Source organism: Crocuta crocuta, unplaced genomic scaffold, assembly GCF_008692635.1.
Source record: "Crocuta crocuta isolate KB4526 unplaced genomic scaffold, BGI_CrCroc_1.0 scaffold166, whole genome shotgun sequence".
In the NCBI taxonomy this organism is placed as follows: domain Eukaryota; kingdom Metazoa; phylum Chordata; class Mammalia; order Carnivora; family Hyaenidae; genus Crocuta; species Crocuta crocuta.
In genome coordinates this window covers 2,269,676-2,296,432 of record NW_027531018.1, presented here as the reverse complement: position 1 = coordinate 2,296,432, position 26,757 = coordinate 2,269,676, and the positions used below count along the sequence as shown (strand labels likewise).

Genomic DNA, 26,757 nt, shown 5'->3' with positions numbered 1-26,757 from the left:
TTGTTTATGCACATTCTGTTGGCGGTAATCACTATGAGGGAGCCATCCAATCAGCACAGATGGTGTGAAATTTGTCTCCTAATATTAGCTGAAGTGATCCAAGATACCACAACACCAGCTTGGCACTGGAAGGCGTTCAGGTCAGCTTTAACTCACTGGCCAGGTCGGGGAGACAAGACTCACCCAGATGTTTTCCTACAGGTCAAGGTGCAGGCTATATCATCACAGTCGAATTAAACAGATGTGGCCCCACCTTCTGTCAGTCAGAGTAATCGAGAACCATTTAAGGAGTGATGTGCTCCTAAGAAAACAGACCAGAAACCAAGGCTACACGGCAACAAGGGTGTGTATATCCTTCAGAGATAATTTTCTATGGGTCTCTCACTTTTCTGCACTTCTGCAAACAGGAAGCTAGCTGCCTAGGTTCCGACCTATCTTTCCAAGGATGTTTGCTAAGCAAAGCCTTAGGAGACAGAGATAAGGTCTCTCTTTGGAGCAAGGGGCAAGCTTCTCCAATGTTCAACAAAATACAGTGTTTCCTGGCTATTATAAAACACTTGGGTTCCTTAAGCTCAGGGTTCCTGTCCCGTAATGCACCCACAGCTCGTGCTGGTGGCCATCTGGGCCCATCTGCATCACCCCCGTGGGACTGCAGGCAAGGACCTGCCATAAATACACCAGATGCATGCCACTTATTGTGCTAAACATCCTCTGCGTCTGACCCAGAAGTCTCCTGCCCTCTGCCAACATCTATAAAAATGTGGTAGGCTAATTGGTTAACTTGTAAGTTGGGTAAACTTCTCAGATCCTCCCCAGTTCTGGACAGAGACAGGCTATGACTTATGTTAACTTGGTCACTGTGGCTGCCAGGTTAAAAATAACATGGTAAGACAGTGATGGATGTTAACTAGACTTACTGTGATCATTTTGCAATATATATATGTCAAATCATCACATTTTACATTGTATATGTCAATTAAATCTCAATTTAAAAAGAGAAGATGAAAAAGAATTTAGATGGCAAGGGGAGAGCAGATGCAGGGAGACCTGTCAGGAAGTTATCGTGACAGCCCAAGAGAGAAACAATGGTGGCCTGGACCAGTGTGATTATGGTGGAGGTGGGGAGAAGCAGTCAGGTCCTGGGTATGGTTGGAAGGCAGAAGATGAACAGGGTAAGACAACAGATCATGTGTGGGCGACAAGAAAAACAAGTCACAATTTCTGGCCTGAGCAACAAGACCAAACAGGAAGGCTGGAAGGTGAGCAGGAGTGAGGGAGGCCGCGCACTCCGTCTGGGACACCCACTGCACCCCCAAGTACAGATGTCAAATGGCGGTTTGCTGTAAGACAGTAGCGTTCGTGAGAGAGGCCCAGGCTGAAGGTGCAAATGTGGGAGTCATCAGGGCAGAGGGAACACTTAGGCTTTGCAGATGGATGAGACCACCGCAGGAGTGGTGGCATGACAGGTTGGGGGGTAACGAATCGGGAACCCTAAAACTTACGGGCCGGAGCAGAACGTCTAAGGTCTGCAATAGAGCACCATGGAGACGGAGGACTGAGAAGTGAGTGTGAGGCTTCACAGCAGGGAAACCACTAGGGCCCTGCAGACACTGTCTGGGGGAGTGGTGGAGCACAGCCATTTCAAAGGAGAAGAGGAGGAAAGGAATCTGATAGCAAGCGAAGACTACTCCTCTAAGAAGTTCCCCCAAAGAGAGGCACAGAGAAGTAGCTAGAAAAGGGGGTCAAGGGAGAGGGTTGGGCTGTTGTTTTTTCTTTTTTAAAGATGGGAAGTATCGCAGCTGATGGAATGACTCCTGGGGAAAACCAGCTGATGGCAGAGGGGATGCGCAGTGGAAACGAGAGCCTTGGGGAAAAGCAGGGCACTGGTAATTCAGTGGGCTGAAACAGGACGGGGGCAGAAGATGGTGTGACTGGTGGTACCTGGGTGGGGCAAGTGGGAGCCTTCCGAAAGCCTCCAACTGTCTCTCTCCTTCCCAGGGAAACACAAGCAAGATCAGCTAGGAGAACAAGGCAGAAGGCATTGGAAGTATGAGCACAGAGGAGGAGACAGATGAGGGCCACAGCCACGGGGCCACACAAATCAACGGGCCGTGGACGTACAGGGCAGTGACTGTTGTGGGTGCTTCCGCACACTGTGCTCCAGCTGGCAGCCAGCAGAGAAGCTGTAGAACTGGGTGGAACCGTGACTGTGGTTTTGCAAGGTGTCTGCCGTGAAAGGAGGCGGCAATGGAGCGACTGTAACAAGGATGGGGAACCGCGGCTGGGCAGAAAGCTGCTGTGTGAGGGAGGACAGGGGCAGCAGGAAGGGGTGGGGCCGTGCTCTGCAGACAGTCACTGTGAGCAAGATCTAATTCCCCAGCAACCCGCGGACATAAGTGAGGACTATAACAGATAGTTCAATACTGATTGCAGGGGGGCCTGGATGTCTCAGCTGGCTACGCATCTGACTCAATTTCAGCTCAAGTCATGGTCCCAGGGTTGTGGGACCATGGTTCCCTCTCTCTCTCTCATGGAGTCTGCTTAAGGTTCTCTCTCTCTCTCTCTCTCTCTCTCTCTCTCGGTCTCTCTTTCCCCCCGGCTCCTTTCCCCATTCTCTCTCCCTCTAAAATGAAATAAATAAAAATAAACAAAAGCAATTGGAGATTATTAACAAGAACAAGGTAAAAGGCCCTTGAAACACACACACATGCAAAAAACCACAGCTTCAGACCCTAGACGAAAGACCTGACAACAGATATGCACAGAATTCCATTCTAAGGTGTATCTGACAGTTTTTATTTTTCCCCGTCAACTAAATCTTATCTTGTCTATTACCCCAAAGAAAAAAGACAGTACCACCTAAACCTTGCCTATATCTTGCTTCAGCAAATTACTGAATTTAAGATGGTTTTAATTCGGGGCACCTGGGTGGCTCAGTCGGTTAAGCCTCCGACTTCGGCTCAGGTCATGATCTCATGGTTCGTGGGTTCAAACCCTGCGTCAGGCTCTGTGCTGACAGCTCAGAGCCTGGAGCCTGTTTCAGATTCTGTGTCTCCCTCTCTCTCTGTCTCCCCCTCCCCCACTCGTGCTCAGTCTCTCTCTGTCTCAAAAATAAACTATAAAAAAATTTTTAATTGAAAACACTTACTTTGTTGGATTAGTAATTAAATCCAACTCACAAATAATTTATTTCCAATGACAAGTTAATAACAGCAAGTCCAAAATGTATCCAAATAACAGCACAGAAGCCTGTGCTTTCATAGTTGGCTCCAAAGCGTAGAGCAGTTTTCAGCTCTAGCATCATTTATATGAGCAAAAGTAAGTACATGCATTAGAGCTAAATGGTGGCATGGGAGCGAACACCAGGCTTATCCTGCCACGCTTCCTGACCCTAATCACGTGGGAAGCAGGCACTAGAAGAAAACAGGAGACACAGACAAGGGTCAAGAGAGGTAACAGAGAACTGAAGAAGAAAAATGAGGGAGACTGGAGTTAACGTCCTGCAGAGACCCCAGGAGGGAGCCGGGCTTGGGTTTCCCTCCCACCCGCACCATTTCCACACCCCTGGGCCGCTGTCCTCCCCACCCGGGGTGGGGGTGGGGGGAGCAGCCTGCGGGAGCTCAGCTCCTGGCGTCAGGTCGCGTACAGGGAGCGAGGCTGGTCGCGGAGGCTGGGAGGCCAGGTTAAGGGGCTTCTAAGACATGAGGAGGCGGGGAGGACAGGGAGAGAGTGGGGAAGCAGAAGGAGGCTAAGGTGCCGGGACCTTCAGGGCTTGTCACAGCCTTCTCTAGTTATCTGTCACCTCAGACAGGAAACGGTGAGCCACACACAGCGGGAGTCCCCTGCAAAGTGCCCTGTGTTCTGCTGGGGCCACAGGGCACCTGCGCCCTGGCTCTAAGGAGGGGGCAGCTCAAGTCAGAGGCCCCTGATGATGCCGGGCCCGAGGGCAGGTGCATTCTCATGCACAAAAGCCCAGTGACGACTTGAGCAAGAGGGCGCTGGGCACAGCCCCGGCCCCACCCAACGTGCTTGTCTTGGCAAGCTCCCCGGCTGCCGTCTGCGCCACGAGTGAGCGCCTCACCTTTATCTTCTTCGACACCCGCAGGCCCGGCAGGAAGGCTGGGACAGGGAGGTTCTGCGTACTGTGGGACATTATTCATGTTTCTGTGGAGACAGCGAGAGAAGGAGGATCTACTCATTTCTTCTGTACAGGACAGACCAAGTTTTTACAGAAATTCTTCCCCCACGAAACATAAAATACTAGAGACACAATGGTCCACGGCCAGAAAAGGCTGAGGAAGAGTAAATGCTCAGGACCCAGCAGAGCCTTTTTTTTTTTTTTTAAATAAACAACAAAACCAGTTTCCCTATGGTAGCTAAGGTAACTGCGGGTTCACATCTGCCCACCACCGGCCGGCAGCAAGCAGTAATCCCTAGTTAACTTTCTACCCCTCGCAAAGCAGTCCACAGACAGCTTTCCCTGTCCCCTTTGCGGACTTTCCTTCTTTACAACCCCACCAATTTAGTTTTACTGTCAGCCTCCTGTCCTCTCACAGTGTGACCAGCGCCTAAGGAAAGGTGATCACGTGCCCACTCTGAAAGCCACGGCTGGCTGCGTCCCCTCCTCTTCTCAAACTACTCACTGAAAGCCACTTGTTGATTCTGTCTCGTGTGGCAGCAAGCATCACACATGGGGTATTTGCTGGGTTCTTGCAAACTTCCCTAAGTCCGGTTTTATTACAAGTCATAGCAAAGCGTAGATGACCTCTATCCCTATAACAACTGCAGCTTCTCGGTCTGCTTTCAGCAACGAGATGTGTTCTCATGTGGCTACATCACTGGCAGCACCGGGGACCCCAGGGGTCATGAAACGTTCTTCGGAAGGATCCTGCCTCCTGAATGATTAGCAAAATTGGACTGTACCTCCTCACATCCTTAAAACATTTTCCTATTTTCACCCGCAGAACCAAGTACAAAGCAGCAGCAAGCAACCGGAGAAGCAGTACGTGAAACACCCTGTCAGTGCTAGGAAACTAGGAACTCACGCGGGATTGCAGATGTTAGGAGAAAGATTCAAGGAGATGGGAGTTTCTGAAGGAAAGTCATTTTGGGAAACGTTGTCTCCTGCAGAAAAACAAAAAAAATTATTGTAAGGTTTTACACGTGTAATTCAACTGTGCTGTGTATTAAAGAGCAAACAGCTAATATCACCAACCCCTAACGGGCAATTTTCTACTTTAAACTGATTTTCACATCTTTAAAAGATCTCTATTGTAGGGCCACCCGGGTGGCTCAGTCAGTTAAGTGTCCAGCTTTGGCTCAGGTCATGATCTCACGGTTTGTGAGTTTGAGCCCCACATCAGGATCTCTGCTGTCAGCACACAGCCTGCTTCAAATCCTGTCCCCCCTCCACTCCCGTCTCTCACCCGTTTGCACTCTCTCAAAACATAAACATTAAACAAGTCTATTATATTTATATTTATCTTTTCACTGGAAACTTACTGAAACTCAACATTTAAATTTATGAATTTTGGATTAACGGTGTTTTAATTTTGGATAAAAGCTGAAACCACTAGTATTACGTAACTTTCTCAGAGGAATTTTTCTGATAAAAGAAATCTTGCTATATAAATAGATCCCTGCAGTTTATAAAAGTAAGACATGTTCACTGTAGGAAATCTACGAAAATAACCATAAGTTTAAAGAAGAAAAACAGGGGCGCCTGGGTGGCTTAGTCGGTAAAGGTCCGACTTTCGCTTAGGTCATGATCTCGCGGTTCGTGGGTTCGAGCCCCGCGTCGGGCTCTGTGCTGACAGCCAGCTCAGAGCCTGGGGCCTGCTTCTGATTCTGTGTCTCCCTCTCTCTCTGACCCTCCCCTGCTCACGCTGTCTCTCTCTCCCTCTCTCTCCTAGAAATAAATAAAAATATTTAAAAAAAAAATAAAGAAGGAAAACAGAAGTCACCTGCAATTATACACTGCAGATGTAGACAGATGTCCGCACAATATCTTCTATAAAGTGTACGCATACATATAAAATTGGGTGCACGCTTCATATACATGTGCCCTTGTGGTCTTTTACACCATTAATTACGCTGGGTACATGTTTCTGACAGTATGTAGCCCTCAGACAACTTATAAACTCCATATTAAGCCACCGTACAGCAACACCATCAAATGCTTTGTATCAGCTTGCTCTCTCAGCCTTCCCCCGAAGCAAAAGCTGCATTTCTATTTTTGTTAGTAAGTACTGATTTTTTAAATTCTTGCGGTTGCATCATCAGGCAAACTCTGTCCTCAGTGGTGGACGGAGCTGTGCCTGGTGAAGGCTGTGGAACTCAAGCCTGCTCGGGCCAAACACACCTCGCTGTCAAAGCGCGTGTGCCGGCCTGCGTTCATCTGAGCCTGCGTGTCTCCATGCAGGCGACCATGTCCCCCAGAGGGGGCAGGACTGCCGGGTTTGTCGGGGGTTGAGAAGATCTTATCTTTTTAACCCTAAAGCACAGTACATAGTAATGAACACTGCCTATCAGTGATATTAAAATTTTATAGGGGGTCATTAAGAAAACTGTCTCAAAAGGCTCCTGGGGAGGGAGCGGATAACGAAAGAAAGGCTGAGAAATGCAGCCTGAAAATACACGTGGGTGCTTTGTGTAGGCTTTTATGGCCACTAGGGCCCTGATCTCTCAGACAAGACCTTCTTTTATAGGCCTCAGTGCCGGTGGGAGACAGAGAAGAGAGGACAGTCTGGACAGGCTGCTGAACGGGATGGTCTGTGGCTTGAAGAAGCCTGTTGAGGGGGAGGGTGTGGGGAAGACAGGGTTGAAGTAAACTGGGGTGTGGAACAAGCTGCCCACCTCTCTGTGTCCAGGCCCTTGCATCTCAGACCGGCACCGGGACTCCGGCCCTGCCCTCGCAGGGTTACTTGGGAGCAGTGTGAGTGTGATTGGTGAACAAAAACCTCCCAAATGTGAGTTTCTCGATCTCACCCTTACACAAAGACTAAGCTGAAGTAACAGTGAAAAAGAATGAGCTCCATTTTTAAATAGACATGGATCTTCAAAATAACACCAAGGGAAAGAAGCAAAATGCAGAATGAAATACTGAAGTATGATTTCCCCTGTGGAAGTTAAAAACAACAATTCTATACTTTGCTGACAGACATATAAATAAAAGATAAAATATGGATGAAAAGAACACATGCCAAGTTCGTGACAGTGGACGGTGACTCTTGAGGAGGCCAAAGTGGAACAGACTATAAACCGTTATTTTAAAAAACACCCCAAACCCGAGGGTAAATATAACAAAAGTCAAGAATAGTTAATTCCCAAATCCTCAAATCTTTCAAAAATAAGAGAAGGCCACAACATTCATAGCAGCATTATTCACAATAGCTAAAAAGTGGAAACAAACCAAGTGCCCATCAACAGATGAAGGGATAATCAAATTGTGGTATGTGCATGCACTGGAGCCTGATTTGGCCTGAAAAAGGAAGGATGGATGAGCCCTAAAGACATTATGCTAAGCGAAATAAGCCAGACACAAAAGGACAACCACTGTATGATTCCACTAGAGTAGTCAAGTTCATGGAGATGGGAAGTAGGGGTGAGGCTTCCAGGGGCTGCAGGGAGTGAGGAATTGGACAGCTATTGTTTAAGGGTATGGAGTTGTGGGGCNGGGATCCCCCCCCCCCCGATAAACAAACAAACAAATAAAGGTACAGAGTCCGTCTGGGGTGACGGAAAAATGTGATGGTGGTGATGGTTACATAAGTGTACTTAACACCCCTGAACGGTACACTTAAAAACAGCAAATTCTGTGTTACATATATTTTACCTAATAAAAACACGAAAGTGAAAAAATAAATACAAAAGTTCTTTGAACTGTTTCAAAGACAGACATTAAAATTATGATGATGAAGATGATGAAGATTTAAGGAGAGGGNCTGCTCCAGCTGCCCCAGCTGCCATGGCTGGCCCGAGCACCACCCGAGGAGCTGCCGCAGTCCGAGCTGGAGTCCGAGCAAGACTTCTCCACACACTTCTTCCCGGGCTTCTGGTAGTAACCCTCTGCAGGAAGGGAGGGAGAAGTCACATTTCATTTGAACAATGTGGAACCCGATGCCATGTCTACTCAAAGGAGAGAGGTGACATTATGAAGGCCAGGTTCTCCGTCAGGGTCTTCTACCTCTGCTCATCTAAAAGGAACACAGAAGTTAACTGCAACCAATAACGAGACTTTAAGAAACAGTAAGGGATGAGCTACATCTACTCTGCCTGCGGGATGGGTGATTACACCTGTCTGGGGCTCAGACTATCAATACCAAGGATACCCTCCATCTAAACATGGTTCTGGGGGGTGCCTGAGTGACTCAGTTAGTTAAGCGTCCAACTTCAGCTCAGGTCATGATCTCACGGTTCGTGGGTTTGAGCCCCGCGTCAGGCTCTGTGCTGACAGCCAACTCAGAGTCTGCAGCCTGCTTCAGTTTCTGTGTCTCCCTCTTTCTGACCCTCCCCTGCTCACTCTCTCTCTCTCAGAAAAAGAAAATTTTTTTTAAGTTTTAAAAAAATAAATAAAAATGGTTCTGGAAATAAACAATTCTGTGAAGAAAACTCAGCTACTTGATCAGACTGGAAATTTATAGGTAATTTCTCCCTCTCTTTTATTAAGCTATTCCTCTAAGAGCTTCAACATATTAGAACACCTGGCAAGCTCAGTCAGTACAGCATGCAATTCTTGGTCTCAGGGTTGTAAGTTCGAGGCCCATGTTGGGCGTAGAAATTACTTAAAAAGAAAATCTTTGGGGCGCCAGTGTGGCTCAGTCGGTTAAACGTCCGACTTCAACTCAGGTCACGATCTCGTGGTTCGTGGGTTCAAGCCCCACGTCGGGCTCTGTGCTGACAGCTCAGAGCCTGGAGCCTCTTTCAGATTCTGTGTCTCCCTCTCTCTCTCTGACCCTCCTCTGCTCACACTGTCTCTCTCTCTCAGAAGTGAATTAAAAAAAAAAATTAAAAAAATAAAATAAAATCTTAAAAAAAAAAAAGAGCTTCAAAGTATTATTTATGTGTGAGTGGAAAGAACCTCCAGGAAGACCAAAAAGCAACACATGTGTCACAGGAATGAATGAGAAGATGAAGCAAGAAACTCCTGAACTCTCCAGCTTGTGTGTCCGCCAGCCACACGCACTGAGGACGTGGACTTGTGTCTGGGAACACGGTGCTGGCTGGAAGGACGACGACTCCCCCACCCCACGCCCCACACGTGCGGCCACCTTCAGTGGGCCTTGAGCCACCCCACCACCCCTCACCCTAGCCTGGACCGCGCTTCAGGTGCCCCTCTATCTCGTACTCCCAGAGATGCCGCCGGGCAGTTCTCGGGCAGGACAGCAGCCTGGCTCTGAGGGAGCGACCTGGCTCGTGTGTGTGAGAAGAAGCCGGTTCTCGCTGGGCCATCCCCCAGAGGGAGCAACCTCTGTTCCTTCCCCACTGTGCAGGAGGACAGCTGGGAATGGCCAGATTTGGGGAGGGTGGGAGGGAGGAGGGGGCCTGCCTAGGTTCAAGAGAATCTCAGGTTTCCAGCGTCATCCTGACAGCTTTCTATGACTTCAGTAATCTAAGTTGCCTCTGAAGTGATAATCTCATCAAGATGCCATTTCTTTACAGTGGATACTTCCTGGAGGAACCAAAAGCTCCAGCAGAAGCGGCATCCACAGCTCAGTATGGCTACACACCTGCCTCTTCCCGTGCAGCAGGTGAGCTGCTTCCGATGCCGGCATCTGTTTTACCAACTTGCCCCGGGTTTTCCTGTACACACCAGTTCCTTACGTCGATGTCACTGCTCACCTCAGGCCTTTCAAATGCATTGCACGCAAGTTTTAATTCACTCTGTTCAGAAGGCCTAGAAGAACCACACAAAAAAATCACATCCACATGTTATCATCCAACCATCCTTGCTTTCCATGAGACTTACCGGAGGTGAAAATGACCCTGGGGCAACCCAAGACCTCTGCTCTTAGTGTTCTGGGGGAGAAGACACTGAGTAAGGGAGTGGTATCAAAAAGACAAAGATTTTGCTGTTTCAGAACCCACAATCAATTCAGAGCTCATTTAGCCTACTCTGTACTTCACAATGAGAGGAATAAAACTCCACAAAATTAAATGATGGAGTCCCTCTGTTCTCTCATACGTGGCAGGTCCAGGACCAGAAGCCAGGACTCTTGGTTCGTCCTCCTTGGCTTTAGTGTATGATTCTCAATAGATGAACCTGCTGCCTGGTGTCTGGGGGAAGGTACTGAATGTTCATTCATATCTTTTCTCATCCATTCATTTAGCAAACATTTGTTGAGTGACTACCATGTGCCATGTGTTGTTAAGAAAGGTGCAATTATAAAGCATAAAGTTCTTTCCCCAAGGACCTCACAGTGCAGTGACAATGTCTTCCTACTAGACCGTGAATGGGGGAAAGAACTGTAATGGTTTTAAATGCCAAAACAGAAATGGGTAGAGGGCACCACAGGAGTATGCAGATGGTTATTCACACAGTCTGATTTCAGTACCTCAGGTCAGGTTTGTAGGATGGCAGTTAGGAAGACAAAATACATGAGCTACAGCACACGATTTCATTGGTTTCTGATCGCTTAAGGTAAAGACTAAAATAGATAGAAGCAAGAGCCAAGGAAACGGACAATCTAACAACTACTTACCTCTCTTTTTTAAGTTTACCCATTTATTCTGAGAGTAATCAAGATAGGTGGGCACCCCCCCCCATCTACTTCTTAAGCATCATGTTCTCAAAACATTCTGATTAGCTACAAGCTACTGGAAAGTTCTATTTTAAAAATCTGTTTCTTCAGCATGTCAGAAATCTGTTTATAGAAATACACCATAACGCTTAATTGGTGAAACTGCACTCGAGTTTTGTAGCTTTCTGTATGTCCACATCAGGAAAATATAATACTTTAGAGTGACTGAAGTCAATCAAATTTTTATGAAAATACATGTAAAAAGAATAAAAGGTGGGAGCATCTGGGGGTTCAGTTGGTTAAGTATCCAACTTTTGATTTGGCTCAGGTCACGATCTCATGGTTCATAAGATGGAGCCCCTTGTCAGGCTCTGGGTTGACAGCACAGAGCCTCCTTGGGATTCATTCTCATTCTCTCTCTCTTCCCGCCCCTCCCCCTCCCCCAAGATAAGTTAATAGAACATTAAAAAAAAGACTACTAGGTATAACTTTCCTTTCAACAAGATACTACATTGCAGCTGTGAAATAATTTAGCCTAAATAAAATGGTAACTGCCAATCAACAATTAGTATTTAGTATTAACAACAAACTAGCAATGAGTCTATTCTTCTTTCCTGTTTGCATTCTGCTATTTGTTGAGGGAGGCAGGGACGCTGGAGCTGCCTGACCTTTCTCCAGCAGGGTGTAAATGAGAAGGCTGGAGGGCTGCTGCAACGCTGAATCACAGGCTCCTGATTGCCACCACCTAGGGGACCCACAGACAGACACTGGAGCAGCACCATACATGCTCCCGCATCCCAGGCTCCCTGCCTCAGTGTGGGCTGTGCCGCCAGAGTCCCCTTCCAACTACACACGAAACCACAGTAAGGTGCGGCCCCTTTCTTGGGAAGATCTGGAGCCACTAGAGAACAATCTGGCAGAAACACATTTAAATACCTAGCTGAGCTCCTAAGAAAGAAATTCCCCGATGCCAGAACTCAAAAGAAGAAAAAGCCAGAGTGGTGAGGATGTACTGAGGAGGAAAGAGGCTCTAAAGCCCAGGGGGTAGGTTTTAATTCCTCTCAAGGACAGTCACATACAGGAGTTAGGGAGCTGTGACTATTCCCTAAATAAAACTGGGGTCCTGGGAAGGGTCCTGGGAAGGGGGCACTGTTAGTGCAAGGGACAGCTACAAGGCTCCATCCATGGACTTAGGGAAGAAAAGGCAGGAGAAAGCATCGCTACTAGAGGCTCTGGGCTTGTGCACTTGTTGGGTGCTTAGAAGTATAAACCAAGAAATCAAAACTCAGAGACTATACCACCAGGTAGACTCGAAGACAGAATGTACATACGTACTACTGACCCCTCGAAAAAACCAACCAACCAACAACCAGCCTCAAGCTGAGACATTTACATAAAATTAGATTTAAAAAGATATTTCTGACAAGCCAAAATATGGGATTCTCACACAAACACTATCCAGCGCCTTCATTTTACTGATAAGAAAATGAAAGCTCAGATACACTAACTAACCTACAGAAGCAAGGTTTCCAAAGGAGAAGATCAGCCTGCTTGGGTTCCAATTCTGCCCCTGCCCCTTACCAACTCTGGGGCTGTAAGCAAAGCACAAAAGGTCTTGGCACCTCGCGTACTGAAGCTGTAAGAACCTAGCTTCCGCAGGACTGAAGCTCCTTCCCTGGCCGTGACTCTTCTCGCTCACCGCAGGACCCGTGGCGGGCGAGTAAAGCTGGGGACAGGAGGCCTGCGGGCTCTCAGCTGTCTTCTCTGTTACCCATCCCACAAACACACCTGCACCTGAGTTTCACAGGCAGAAAGAAGGGCCGGGCACAGAGGATGTCTTAACACTTTTTGTTTAAAACCTCCTACAGCTCTGAGCATTTTGTAAACTAAACACATGAAAACTAGGTTCACTTTAAGGTATTATTTTAAGAAAAGAAATGAAAACAGAACCAAAATAGATTAAAAGATAACAGCTAAGTCTAAAAATATAGATTAAAAAATAGATGAAAATTTCAAAGAGATGGTAAAAATTACACACCTCAAGACCTGAGCAGTACCTCTCTTCTTGTTTTTTCTACATGTCCGATTTTTATTCCAACTTAAGTTTTGCAAATTTCCTTCTTTTTTCTCCTGAAGCTTCTTCTTCCTAGAAGGATCTTCTTGCTAAAGAGAAAAAAAGAAACCATAAGTAAAGGTTTAAACTGAAGACCAACTCCAGATGAATTCAGAATGTTCCAACACCAGTGAAAATGGAGACATACATTTCTCACTCTCTAGTTTGTTTTCATTTCCCTTCCTTCTCTACTTCCCTTAATCTCTGCAAAAAGAAAAAAACAATCGTTGCCTATAAAATTCCAAAGGGGCTCAAAAGGAAAAACATCTGTTAGCAATTTAGAGTCAGCTTGCTATTAATCGGCAGCAATAAATTCTCCAGCGCTCACCTGTTAATTTGGAATGTGCAGTTCACATGAATTACTACTGAAGAGAAGTCATGTAAAAACTCAACTTAGGAGTAATTTGTGTATTTATGTTTTATTTGTTTACAGAAGAACTTTAGGAGGACAGCCAAATCTCCACTGAGTGCACCAAACTAGTTTAAGCTTTTGTAAATAAGGCAAGAATATGCTTGATGTTTTAAATGTGGCTCTGAAAAACTTAATTTAGCATGAAATATGTATTTTTATATATCTATACATTATGTACATATGTGTATATACACCCATATACATACATATATGTGTGTGTGTGTATGTTTTTATTTTATTTAAAGAAATTTTTTAATGTTTATTTTGAGAGAGAGAGAGACAGAGTATGAGCATGAGCAGGGGAGGGGCAGAGAGAGAGGGAGACACAGAATCTGAAGCAGGCTCCAGGCTCTGAGCTGTCAGCACAGGGCCAGACGTGGGGCTGGAACCCACGGACTGCGAGACCATGACCTGAGCTGAAGTTGGACGCTTAACCAACTGAGCCACCCAGGTGCCCCTATATATATATTTTTTTAATTTGGGCATTTTCCTCTTTTAAACGTTAGGCATAGTCCATTAAGCCAAGGGAAGGGGGATTCCCTTGCTCCTTAATGTTGTGAAGTAGCTCCTGCCTTGGAAGTCCTCCAATACTCTATTTCTCTTCTTTCTACCACTCTGCCTCTTAAAGGTGTTTTTTTTTCCTTTTTTTAAATGTTTATTTGCGAGAGAGAGTGAGCACAAGCAGGGGAGGGGCAGAGAGAGAAGTAGACACAGAATTCAAAGCAGGCTCCAGACTCCAAGCTGTCAGCACAGAACCCAAGGTGGGGCTTGAACTCATGGACCATGAGATCATGCATGACCTGAGCCGAAGTCGGATGTTTAACTGATTGAGCCACCCGGGAGCCCTTAACTCTGCCTCTTTACAGCAGAGGTGCTGTCAGCAGGTGGGAGGAGGTACAGAGCTCACAAATTAAGACCCCAGGGCTTGAAAAAATGCATCGTTGCGGGACATCACAGAGGCAAATCCCCTAGCTCAGAGAATCCTCTTCCTATTGACCCTTAGGATTCACATTTCATAAAGAATAAAGATGGACTCATTTTACCTTCGTTTTTGAGAAGTTTGGTCCAGAAATCAGAGGAGGAATCCATGATGTTCTAACATACACTTGACTAATACATGACTTGGAAGAAGAAAAACTGGTTTCAAATGCCTACATGTTACATATGTGGGGTATCGAAAGCCTCATGTATCTGTTACAGCAACAGGCTTACTACAATAAACTAATACTAGAAATAAAATGAAATTGTACCTGTACATGTGGTAGGGTTCTGGGATTCTGGGATTCTTCTTAATTCTCCTTTAGTTTCTCCCCCAATAAGTATGTATTTACTTTTTTCCGATTTTAAAGGTATTTGAAAAACATGACACGATAAACACAAAGCCCTATCTTATAGGATCTTAGGCTAACTGCTTAAGTTTGATGCTAAACAAACACATTAATAGCACAGGATCAGACATTATCCAAAGTTAAACAGCAAATACACACTGTATTTATTCATTTACTGTTCCCTTTATATTTCTAACTTCAGGGAGAAAAGTTTTCGTCTCTTCTCCCATGTCCACTTAAGGGCCAAGAAAGGCTTTTCAACATAGCAAGTACTTGAGACTCTCTGTCCTTCAGAGTCACATACAAAGAAAGGCTCTGTCTCTAAGTGGGGTCAGAGAAAGAGTGAGCTGGTCAGCAGTCACTCTGAAACTTGGCTGCCTTTCTCCACTCAATCTGGTTAGATCTGTCATCCTGTGCAAACAAAAAGGACTACAGAGACTGACACTGGGTGGTCAGAGGCATCGTCACTGTCTCTGAATATGAGCAGGGCACGCTGGACTCTGGTGAGTGTACCACAGAGAAGCAGCGTGCGTGAGCAAACAGGCGAGAACAGAAACAGGGTGTGGACAAGAGAGGGAAAAGATTGAGGACATAATGAGGAGTGAAAGCCTAATGAATGACTTTTTCTGTGGGGGGGAGGGAGGGAGGGAGGAACAATGGCAAGTGAAGAGGAAGGGCCCCAGTCAGACTTGGAGAACAGGCCAGCACTGGTGGTAGCAGATGGTGGGGGGCGGAGAGAGGAAACCGGAGACCCGAAGCAACACAGTTGTGGAGAAATGAGAGGCAAAATAAAGGCACAATCTGGCTCTTCGCTTTCTGGTAGAGGGAGGCAAGACTAACCAGAGAAAGAGTCCATGCAGAGTTGCAAGTAAGACCACAGCTGTGAGGCCAACCTCTCTGATTTGAACCTCACTCCATGCTTATTACTACTGTGTGATCTTGAGCAAGTTACTTAGCTTCTCCTGCCTCAATTTCCTGAGTCTTTCTCAAAAGGCTATTGTGAGGATTACATTACCTGACACATAATATGCACTCTATAGAAGATCTGGCTATTGGGATGTCTGGGGGGCTAAGTAGGTTAAGCATCCGACTTTGGCTCAGGTCATGATCTCATGGTTTGTGGGTCTGAGCCCCATGACAGGCTCTGAGCCTGGAGCCTGCTTCAGATTCTGTGCCTCCCTCTCTCTCTGCCCTCCCCGGCTTGTGCTCTTCTCTCAAAAATAAGCATTAAAAATTTTTTTAATAATCATAAAAAAGAAGACCTGGCTATTATCACATCATTGAATTATTTGAACTAGAGAAGTTCTCAGATACTCCTGGTAGAAGGGACAATTTCACTGATTATAGAGTGGTGAAATAAAGAGATTTCCTAAACGTTAATAAAAGCAAATGAAAAGAAATCACAGATTCCATAAAACATTCTTCAAGCTGCTGTATGTAAGTAAAAGCAAATAAAAGAGGGAATGGGCCGATGAAGAAAAAAGTCAGATACACTATTTGATAGGTCGTATGTTCTCACAGAAAAGAACACATGCAACAGAAAAACAGGCGAAGGACAGGAAACAGAAATTTGCAAAAGAAATATAAAAGGCTAAAACCATGAAGATTTCCCCCAAATACTTAATAGTGAAGTATGTTTTTAGGAAAGGCAAATTACAGACCAGTGTGGATCTCATCTTTCCATGTTGGTTTTACAAACCACGAGTGTGTTTACACTGTATGTTCCTGTCTGCAAATGCCAGGAGAGGGCTGGGGAGGCAGAGTGTCGTTAACACAATCCGCCTCTGAGCAGCGCAAGTGGAACTGGGAAAGACCTTCACTTCGTAGTTTATTTAAAAAAAATGAAAAAGATTTCAGTGGTAGTGTTTTGGATGGATGATTTTTTTACTCGTCTTTCAGAAGAGGAGAGTGCTGACTCTTCCCTGGTGAGAGATGCGAAGTGAAAGACAAAACACAATTGTTTACCGATTTTCGCTGGTCAAGATTTTGCAAGACACGTGGGGCTGCTGTGGGCAAAGGAAGGCAGCGGTTCCTACACCATCCATGTGAACAGGAATCACCTTTCTAGAAAGCAATCTGGGGCACTCATGAGGATACTCTCTGATCCTACTTCTAGAAATCTCTAACAAGGATAAAGCAGGTACACAGGGAGACTTAAGAACAATGTAGTTCATCACAGTGCTTTTTATGAAAATAAAAAGCTGTAAATCAATTTAAGGTTCAGTCACAGGTGAATGGTTTAGGATTAGGGCATAGTTAAGTGACTGAATGTTACGTAACCCCTGAAAGTTCCCTTTGTTTTGAATGTGAGAAAATTCAGAATTATTAACATGATTAGGAAAGCTACATATACATAATGATGACCCTGACCTTTTTAAAAAGTTGCACAAAAAAGAAACAGAATATAGGAAAATGTACAAAGTGGTTCATTTTGGATAGACTCTTCTCCCAGCTGCCCCTTCTTTATGCTTTTATAACAATCATAAATTCCTTTTCTAAGGGGAAAAAAATCTGCTTGAAAAAATAAACAGCAGGGCTAGGGTTAAAATGTAGTTTGTAGCTCTCAAGTCTGGGCTTCAACCTTCTTTGCCAATAAATCTAGAGGAATGTTCCCCATGTACTACAGACAGTTTTATACAATTTTCTAAGCTGCAAAGTTAGGCCCTAAGAATGTATAAGAAAAACAAACATTGAGTACCGCCCTTGGGAATGTGTTTATTGAGAACGATTTCTCCAAATGCACAATGAAATGGAAAGCACACTCGCAAGGTTTTAAAGAGATGCTCTGCAAAACTGGGAGTCATGGAGACAGCAAAAAACATGAGAGACTATGGTCCCCCAGGTCCTCGGGCTGGCTGCATCCTTCCTGTTGAGGGGACTGCCATCTTTAGGTGCAGATGTCTCTCTTACACAGGCTCCCAGGCCAGAAGAGGAAGGAGGAGCTTGCATGAACCCTGGCACTGTGCATGAGCAAAGTCTGAGCACCAGGGACAGGGAGGAAAAAGAAGAGGCCCGAGCAGAGACCTGAGTCCATCATGGGGGCCAGGGGCTGAGCCTAGTGGGGGAATGGCGCCCACCTGTGACAGATGGATGCCAGCAGCAGCACCACTGAGGCACAGATCCTCGGGGCCACCTCCTCCTCGTGGCCCTCAGGCAGAGGGACTTGGCCTGTGTCCCAGCTGCTCCGCCCAGCTCACAGGCTGTGCAGCCACTAATACCTCTGTGTTGGTTTCGATCTCTGTAGGGCAACATGGAAGTCTCCAAAGCTCTTACCAAGAGGATGCTAAGGTTCAACCCTTACCTTCACCCGTTCCCTCCTGCCTCAAATTCAATGACTTTATTTCTGCTCCTGAAAGCACAGCTCATCTTAGTCTTCTGGCCTCGCTTCCTGTACATCTGCTTTACTTGAACTGCTGAGCCACCTGCAGCTTCACCACCACCCGAGGTTCACACTCAGGCCCCTGCTCTTCTCTGTGCATACACACCTCAGGGAACTCAGTGTCCCCTTTCAGTTCTAACCTCCACAGGCATAGCTCCCATGCAAGCCCTGGATCCGTATCCCAGGCTGTCCTTAACGAACATAGTCATTTCCTTTCTACTTAACCCCTGTCAGTGCTTAGTAAGTGCGCTACTCTAAGCACTTACCATACAAACTCATCCATTCCTCACAACACTAGGATGCAGGCAGGCTATGATCACCTTCATTTGCCAGATGCGGAAACTGCAATGTTAAGTAACTTGCCCAGTGTTACAGAGCAAGTAAGTGACCATCTGGATTCAAACCCAAGAAGTCTGGCTGCAAAGCTCATGCTCTTAATTTGCAACATTGCTTTGATAAATATAAAAGTGAACTCTAAGTCAGAATTCCCCATCTTCTAGTTAGCCAGGCTTAAAACCCTGGAGGTACTTTTGCAAGTGGTTATATAAGAGAAGGCTGCTCCACTCCTTTGTGCAATTAGGTGCGGGGAAGTCCTGTTAGTTTTTCTTCTAAACTCGTATCTATTCTTCCTACCCTCACCCTTGCTCCTGCCCAAACACAGCCTTACATCACACCTCCCAGCAGAGTAACAGCCTCCTTGTGAGAAGTCAGCTAGTGTCCATTTCTGCCCTCTATAACCCAGCCTCCAAAACGTTCAGTCTGATCCTCCAAAAATGCATTATTCACACATTCATTCAAGCATTTACTAAACAACTACACTTCATAATCTTTATAATAGCCATTCTGCCCATCTTTGTGAAAGTGAACTGAAAAACACTCAATTACGACCTTCAAAAAACCTGCAGCCTGTAGGCTATTTTCCGTTTGTTATCCCCCCCATCCANTGGCCACCCTTAAGCGAAATCCTCTAAAAGCACTTTGTTTGGACAGATGTGCTTTTAAAAATCTGACTCTGAAATTCCTTAGCAGGCAACCAACCACTGTCTGGTTGTCTACAGTCATCATCACTTCGATACTGTGCTCACCCCCAGCTCACTCTTTGTGCTTTCGGCTGAGGTCTAGGGGATAAAGTCTAAATTTTCAATTGGCATGCAAAGGCCTTCCTCTTCTGGAAGGTCTCCCACTCTTCCCTTCCATTACTTCCCATTCCTAATTGAGGTTCTTCCCAAAGATGATTTCCTACAACTCCCAATTATGCTGTGGGGCCCAGGGGTGCCGCTGTCCACCTTCCCTTCTCTGCCTGTCTTGAAACCCCTTCCACTATGGATTGATTGGGGCACTTGACTACTTAGAAATATCCTGTCCTTCATTAAAGACTGCAAACTCCCAGTTTGGAATGTCTAGAATATCTTTATTTCATATCATTTTCATGTTATTTAAGTGAAAAACCCATGTTTATTATAAAGTTTAAGCAAAAACAGAAGAATATAGAGAAGGGAAAAAAAATCACCCAAATCTCACCACCCAGAAATAGACCCCACCAGGGTCTACCTCTGCCACTGATTATTTGGCAAACCTTAGTTTTTACTATCACTGTATGAATCTACATACGCATTAGGATGGCAAGACAAGTGATGGGAATAATTGATAACATTGGGACAATGTATTATTTTTAAATACAAATTTAAAGCTCAGTTTTATTTGAATTTAACACAAGAAACTGAAGTAGAACCCAGGGAACTGCCAATGTTCAAATAATCAGTTCTTCTTTATTAATTCCTTAAGGATCCCTCTACGGTTAAGAAAGATAGTGAAAGATATTTTCATAAGTTTTCACTCTGTTAAATGCCATGTTCAGTTTTACACAGTATGGACTCTCTACCAAGAAAAATAACATTAAAACTCACTACTACCAACCACTCAGTACCATCTCCCGTTTTTGCAGATTATGTTACTTTTTTGTCTTACGAAAGTTTTAAAATATGCAATCTGTTCTGCAATTATAATTGCTAACTGTTTAGTTTTAGTTGTGGGTGGAAAATGGACAGAAATCCCAACAACAGAACTTTAACAAAGCTTCTGTTGCGCTGGGTCTTTATTTTCACTTCTAGCTTAGTTAAATTTTATTAACTTTGTTTTTAAGAGTCATGATGAACTCACTTGCATTTAAGGATGCTGCCACCTTTGTACTTAAGTGTCACCTTGGCTAGCATGTTCTTATTCACATTTTCATTCTCTCAATGATATGACTCTGTATGCCCTGGCATTAGATTTTTCTACAAAGTCTGAGGCAAGACTGAGTTAGTGTTTCTCCATCTTCCTCAACTCCTTGCACTGTTCTTTAGGATTTAAGCTCAATAACTATAGCCAGGCTGTGCCTATGCCCATTATTATGCATCAGTTTTTTCCTGGTGTACCCAGTGTGCCCTTTTATTCTATAAATTCCATTCTTTTCTCATATCAGGAAAATTTTCTTTGATTTCATCTCTGAATACCTTTCAGATCTATTTCCTGGGCCATTTACTTAAACACTTCATTATTCTTCTGTTGGACTGTTTTGTCTTTCTTTACCCCAGATCTATCACCATCTTTACTCTAAATGCCTCCAGCTCCTCAATTTTTTTCCCCTCATACTCACTGATTATCTCAAAGTCTTTCTCAAGGGTCAAATAATTCGATTTTTGGCTATTATCTGTGTAAAATCATTTGAGTCTTCATTTATTTACTTAGCTTTATAATATCTCTTTTAACCCCATCCTGGTGTATGGATTTGGCTTTAAAAAAGCTCTTATTTTATGGAGTTCGTTTTCTATAGCAGGCAGTATTCTTAAGAGTTTTCCTGAGGTCTCTGGATATGTTTTCTTCTACATTAGGATCCTTACCTATCTTCTATGTTCTACTCCTTTCATTCACTGTTATTGTGTGTGTGTGTGTGTGTGTGTGTTACACAGTATATATCTGCATAGTTAGAATGCTGTTTTTCCCAATGCACTTTTACTAATACACAGATAGCTCTGCTCTGAAATAAAGTAGGTAAATTCTCCTAAATAGCTTTTCTACCTTTCTCTTTCAACTGTTTGCTGTCACCTATGAGATATGGGGCTGGGTTCTGCTCTCTAGATGCTTCTTGACAGTCTACACTGGAGAGAAGGGAGAGGCTTGCCGGGACAGTGTGCGGCTATGCTCCCCTTCCTGGGATTCTGTTGCCGAGGGCCCACTCGCTTGGGTTACATAGGCATCCCTCTCCTGTGGATTTTGGCCTATGCTTCCAACTCAGCAAGAGCAGGCCCTAAAATGGACGCTGGGTAACAATGGAGAGAAGGGACAGGTGATCTGGTTCTACTCCACCATCTTTATCAGGAGTTAACCCATCTGCTTAAGAACAGCCTCCCTTGAGAATAACAGATAAAAGCTATCTGATGTTACTGTAAACTATTTTAGTATCTCCTATCTAATTAGAAGAAAAATAAAACTGGCGCCTGGGTGGCTCAGTCAGTTAAGCATCCAACTTTGGCTCAGGTCACGATCTCACAGTCCGTGAGTTCAAGCCCTGCATTGGGCTCCGTGCTGACAGCTTGGAGCCTGGAGCCTGTTTCAGATTCTGTGTCTCTTTCTCTGCCCATTCCCCCACTCACACCAGGTCTCTTTCTCTCTCAAAAAATAAACAAACATTTAAAATTAAAAAAAAAAAATAAAACTTTCCAACCACCTCAAACTCACCACTTATACGATTCCAATGCATGATAACTAGCACCCTCATTGAAAAGTATGAAATACATAGGCAGTTACTTGACAGATACTTGCACTCTAAGCCCTAAAAATGGATTTCGTCCCAATAGGCCAGAGATAAAGGAATACAGACCTCGACTGAAGGTATGTCCTGTTTCTCAAAACATACGTCTTCTTTAGATGCTTTGTGGATCTTCTTTTCTGAGGAAGACTTTGTGTCAACCTTTTTCAAAGTTTCACAGCTGTCTACTTCATTCTTGACAGGCACTTGCTGGTTATTCCCTTGAATACATAAAAATGATTTAATCTCTAGCTAATTATTTCCATTTATGTTCCCATAGTTAAATCTCTTTCCCACACCAATCTAATTTAGTCAGATTGAGACTTAAAGATTGTTTCTGACATTCACGATACTCTAGAAATGTGGTGACCAGTAAAACTGCACTTTCAGTAAGAACTCTACAAAAAGTACTGAAAAAAGATCCAGGAACAAGCGTACACCATTATTCCTAGCAGCATTATACTTAACAACCAAAGGTAGAAACAACCCAAGGGTCCATGGACAGATGGACAGAAAAACAAAACATGGTATACCTAATATGGAATACCTTTCAGCCTTAAGAGGAATGAATCATTACCCAACACCGTGAATATACTTAACACTGTTGAAGTGTACACTCGAAAACGATGGTGATGGGAAATAAAGGAAGGAAATACTGACGCATGCCACAACGTGGGTGAACCTTGGAGACATGATGCGAAGTGAATTGAAATAAGCCAGTCCCCAAAAGACAAGTACTGTATGAGTGTCCTGTCTGAGGGACACTGAGTCATCAAATTCATAGAGATGAAGAGTAGAACAATGGCTACCAGGGGCTGGTGAGAGGGGCAGGAGTACTTACTGTTTAATGGGTGTAGGCTTTCTTTTCAGGACAGTGAAAAGGTTCTGGAAATGGATGGTGTTGATGATTGCACAGCAATGTGAATGTACTTAACACCACTGAGCTTCATAATTAAAAGGGTAAATCTTATGTTACGCCCATTTTACCACAATTTTTTTTTTAAGTTGCAGGAGGAGAGGGGTGAAGGCCTTGGCTTCCAGTCACGACCCAGTCCCTAATTAGTTTGCAAAGTAAATCTCTTAAGTTGCTTGAGTTTCTTCAGTTTCCTTAGTTATAAAATGAAAATACCACTTTCTCCACCTGACCTAACTGTTACAAAGATGAAACCAGAAGACTTACAAATGGGAAGGGTTCCTGCCAAAAACACAAGACCCATTTCAGGGCAGGTCCTCTGCCCAGTCGGTGCCCACCTGCCCCCAGCGACCAGTGCCCAGACACTGAAAATGAGCAGCAGATGCATCAAAGGGTGAAAGCTGGTGCTGGTAGAAACCTCATCTGAAAACGTGATTTTCCCCGCTTCTCTTCCAAGTGATTTCATGCCTAAGTGTATTTCTTCTTCCATTCCTTACTTCAAAATAAAATCAAAGCAACTTCAGCCTCACAAAAAGATACCTCTCAGTGTTCTACTATGAAACAAAGCGTTTCAATACCTTCTCTTTTTTCTTGAACTGAGCCTTCCCTCACCATACCTTTGCAATCTGAGAAAGTGTAGATGGCCACCAGGCAGCTATTTCACAAGAGAGAAGGCTGCGGGCTCTGGTGAGATGCAAGCCTGACCGCATTACAGCAGAGGCTGCAGTCTGGCCCTGCTCTGGGACCTGGCGCAGGGAAAGTCTGTGCCCACCAAATGAAATGAGCAGTTCAATCCCCTCTGATTCTGAAATTCTGAAGTTGATCTCACTCAAAGCTAGATATATACATTTTGCAAATATCACTTACAAGGGCAGCATGCCTTTGATTTTATTAATGGAAAATGGTGTAAGTATCACATAACTATAAAAATGCTGGGAAGCATTAATTGCTCTGTGACACAAATTGGGTGTTAAGACAACTACAGAGAAAAATATCCACCATGACGAAGTGGTAAAGGAAAGAGCCAAGAGCAGAGGAAGCACGGTCCAAAACAGAAAAAGAAATCATAAAAAGGACATCCCTTCGGATTCTGGAAACCATACGTATAAAACAGAACACATATATTCTACCCAAAAAATGTGCTGCTAACTTTCCTAGAGTCTTAATTCATGAGAAAATGGATTTCCTTACATGTTCTTCTGGCCAAGAATAGCACTAAAAGTATTAGTCATCAAACTTTCTCAGGAAGGATCCGAACTTAATACCCAACAGTGATCTATCTCCAAAAGTGGTAAAGCGCTTAGTAACGCCTTCTGTGGGGCTGGGAATCAGGACCAACAGTAAAAGGAATTCTACTAATAAGTTCTTCATTGAGTCTTTGAGAAACTCTAACATAACAATATCCAAGAATTAAGAAATTCATTTACTAAATGGAGCCATCCAAGTCATCTTATTAGGCATGATTACTTACTTACAATGTTACACAAATTTACATCCATCTCAGAGAGTCAATATTCCAGCCACAAAGATTAAATAAATAAATAAATGAATAAATAAATAAAATAGGAACAAGTGAACTCAATTAGAATCCTGCTTAAATTTTTATGGTATCAGATCTAATTAAATGTTCTATTTTTTTTAATGTTTTATTTATTTCTACGAGAGAGAGAGAGAGACAGCATGAGCAGGGGAGGGGCAGAGATAGAGGGAGTCACAGACTGAAACAGGCTCCAGGCTCTGAGCTGGCAGTCAGCACAGAGCCTGACGCGGGGCTCGAATCCACGAACTGCGGGATCATGACCTAAGTAAAAGTCGGACGCTTCACCGACTAAGCCACCCAGGCGCCCCTAAATGTTCTATTTTGAGTAAACTGCTAATCTTCAAGTTATTAGTATCTATAAGTAAAATGAGACTATGTGAATTTCTCAAATATTCATATTTTAGAAATTTGGAGTATCTATTCAGTGACATCTTCCATGTGTTGTTAATTCCATGGCTTAGGGTATTATTAAATTTAAAAGTTTCTTACCCTTTACATTGTTATAAGCAGAAAGCAATAAAAGGGTGCCTGGGTGGCTCAGTCAGTTAAGCACCCGACTTCAGCTCAGGTCATGATCTCATAGTTTATGAGTTTGAGCCCCACATTGGGCTCTGTGCTGACAGCTCAGCCAGGAGCCTGATTTGGATTCTGTGTCTCCTTCTCTCTCTGACCCTCCCCTGCTCACGCTGTCTCTCTCAAAAATAAATAAACATTTTTAAAAAAAGAAAACAATAAAATAATTGGCTAACTATTCCTCTTTCATAGTGTTGAGGCCAATTGTGTGTCATGAGCCTTAATTCCAGAGATTTTTTTCATTGTATAATCAAACTACTGCAGATCTGGAATTTTGATCACACAATTTAAAAATAATAAACATTGAAAAGAGACATATTTAAAAGATCATTTATGTTATATACAGAGCTCTACTCTTCTTGTCAGATGCTCAAGAGACTCTGGAACACATAACAAATGTTTGCAAAATTGAGCTGTGGTCTGACAGGTGGATGCCAAGAAAACCAGTGTGTGAAAACAGAGCTCTGAAGCATTTGTCAAGAGACTTCCTTTCTAGGAGGAATTTTAATTTATGACTTACTACAAGGCCTCTAAGAAGGCTGCAGACAGAACACGAAAGGGATGAGACACGTTTCCGTTATTCAGAAAATAAATTCTGTTTCTCAACAACAAAAATGAGCATGTAGTGCCAGAGCCATTAATATTCACCCTGGAATATTTTTTTCTCACACAATATGTCACCCTCAGGAAACATTAAAAAGCCTCAGAATAGGAGAAAGCAAACTACCTCACATGTCTGTCAGGTTAATAAAATCCTCCAGGCACTCTTAGAAGATAGACCACCGGCCCCCTTCTCCTTTTTCCAAAAGCAATCTTATCACTGAATCTGCCTCCGTGGAACATTTGTGTCCTTTAGGAGAAGGAGCTAGGATGTGGCAACACTAACTGGTTTCCCCTGAGCAAACGGAAGTTCCCCTTTCTAGTGGGCCAACAGGAAACAAGGTGAAGGGACCTGGGTTTCCCGACCAGCTGGTGGGCTTAGTTCAACTATTAATATGAAAGCTGTTTTCTTCAAATTCTAGAACGATTTTGTGATGGAAACATGTTGTTCACAAAGTAAAACCCTCTTCAAAACAAAAAAAGAACTAACACTCAAAGCTGGAAGCGAAAATTTGGAGAGTTCTCATATACAAATGGTTTTCTCACCCTTGAGCATTCTTCACACGTTACGGACTCCCTGCCAATTACATGCCTGTTCGCCATCTGCCAGCTTCTTACAATGCTTTCTTTAAAATTTGATAAAAGAGCCCCAAGCCCTTGATATTACTAAAAAAACTCCAAATCCTACCTTCAAACTACAATTATCTTCATCTAGAGTTCTCAGTCCTCTCTTATTTTTAAAATCATCAATTCTTTAAAATGTCTAAATTGTAAATGGATGGCAGGCCATTTATGTTTTTAACTTCTTTGGTATTTTCCTAGAATAGTGCTGTGAACGGAAAACAGTCAAGACAAAATACATGTCAATGAATGGCCTTCCCTGCGAGGAGTCTGCTGCTGACATATTAATTCCGGAGAGAAATCCAGCACTGTGAATTAGCACCTTTGAATTTGCTGGTCTGAACATGGTAGAAAGCCAAAGTTCTTTCATTGGTCCTTACTTGATCTGATCAACAATCACCCTGATACCACTTAACATGCTACTGATCTAGCCAAAGAGCAGTTTTTAAAGACTTATCGTAAGATACAGGTTTCCACTTAAAACACAAATAGATGAGCAATCTGCACAGGAGGTAAAGATTCCGGGCAGGAATGCCATCTATGATGATATAAGCAAATCCTTTGTTTCTGGACACCCATATGAAGTTTACTCGCACTTGCTGAAGTGGTTGTTATGACATGGCCATTTAGGCTTCACTCTGGGCATTAAACATCAAGTATTGGACAGGAAGGGCCTGAAGCACAAATGTGAAGCCTCTGACCCACTCTGGCACTGCACTTTGGGCCCACACCTCTGCATTTAATCCACT

At 44.0% G+C, this 26,757-nt stretch overlaps 1 protein-coding gene across 1 annotated transcript in view; it reads right to left on the bottom strand.

The window, feature by feature from the left end:
- Window positions 1-26,757, bottom strand: part of TMEM131L (transmembrane 131 like) — a 171,360-nt gene that overhangs the window by 8,189 nt on the left and 136,414 nt on the right. Inside the window, exons 27-32 of the mRNA XM_077770960.1 lie at window positions 21,834-21,982; window positions 12,778-12,902; window positions 9,729-9,895; window positions 7,948-8,067; window positions 5,046-5,124; window positions 4,082-4,164 (exon numbers count right to left, since the gene is read on the bottom strand). Of these exons, the coding sequence (XP_077627086.1) occupies window positions 4,082-4,164; window positions 5,046-5,124; window positions 7,948-8,067; window positions 9,729-9,895; window positions 12,778-12,902; window positions 21,834-21,982 (723 nt within the window). The remainder of the gene's footprint in view (window positions 1-4,081; window positions 4,165-5,045; window positions 5,125-7,947; window positions 8,068-9,728; window positions 9,896-12,777; window positions 12,903-21,833; window positions 21,983-26,757) is intronic.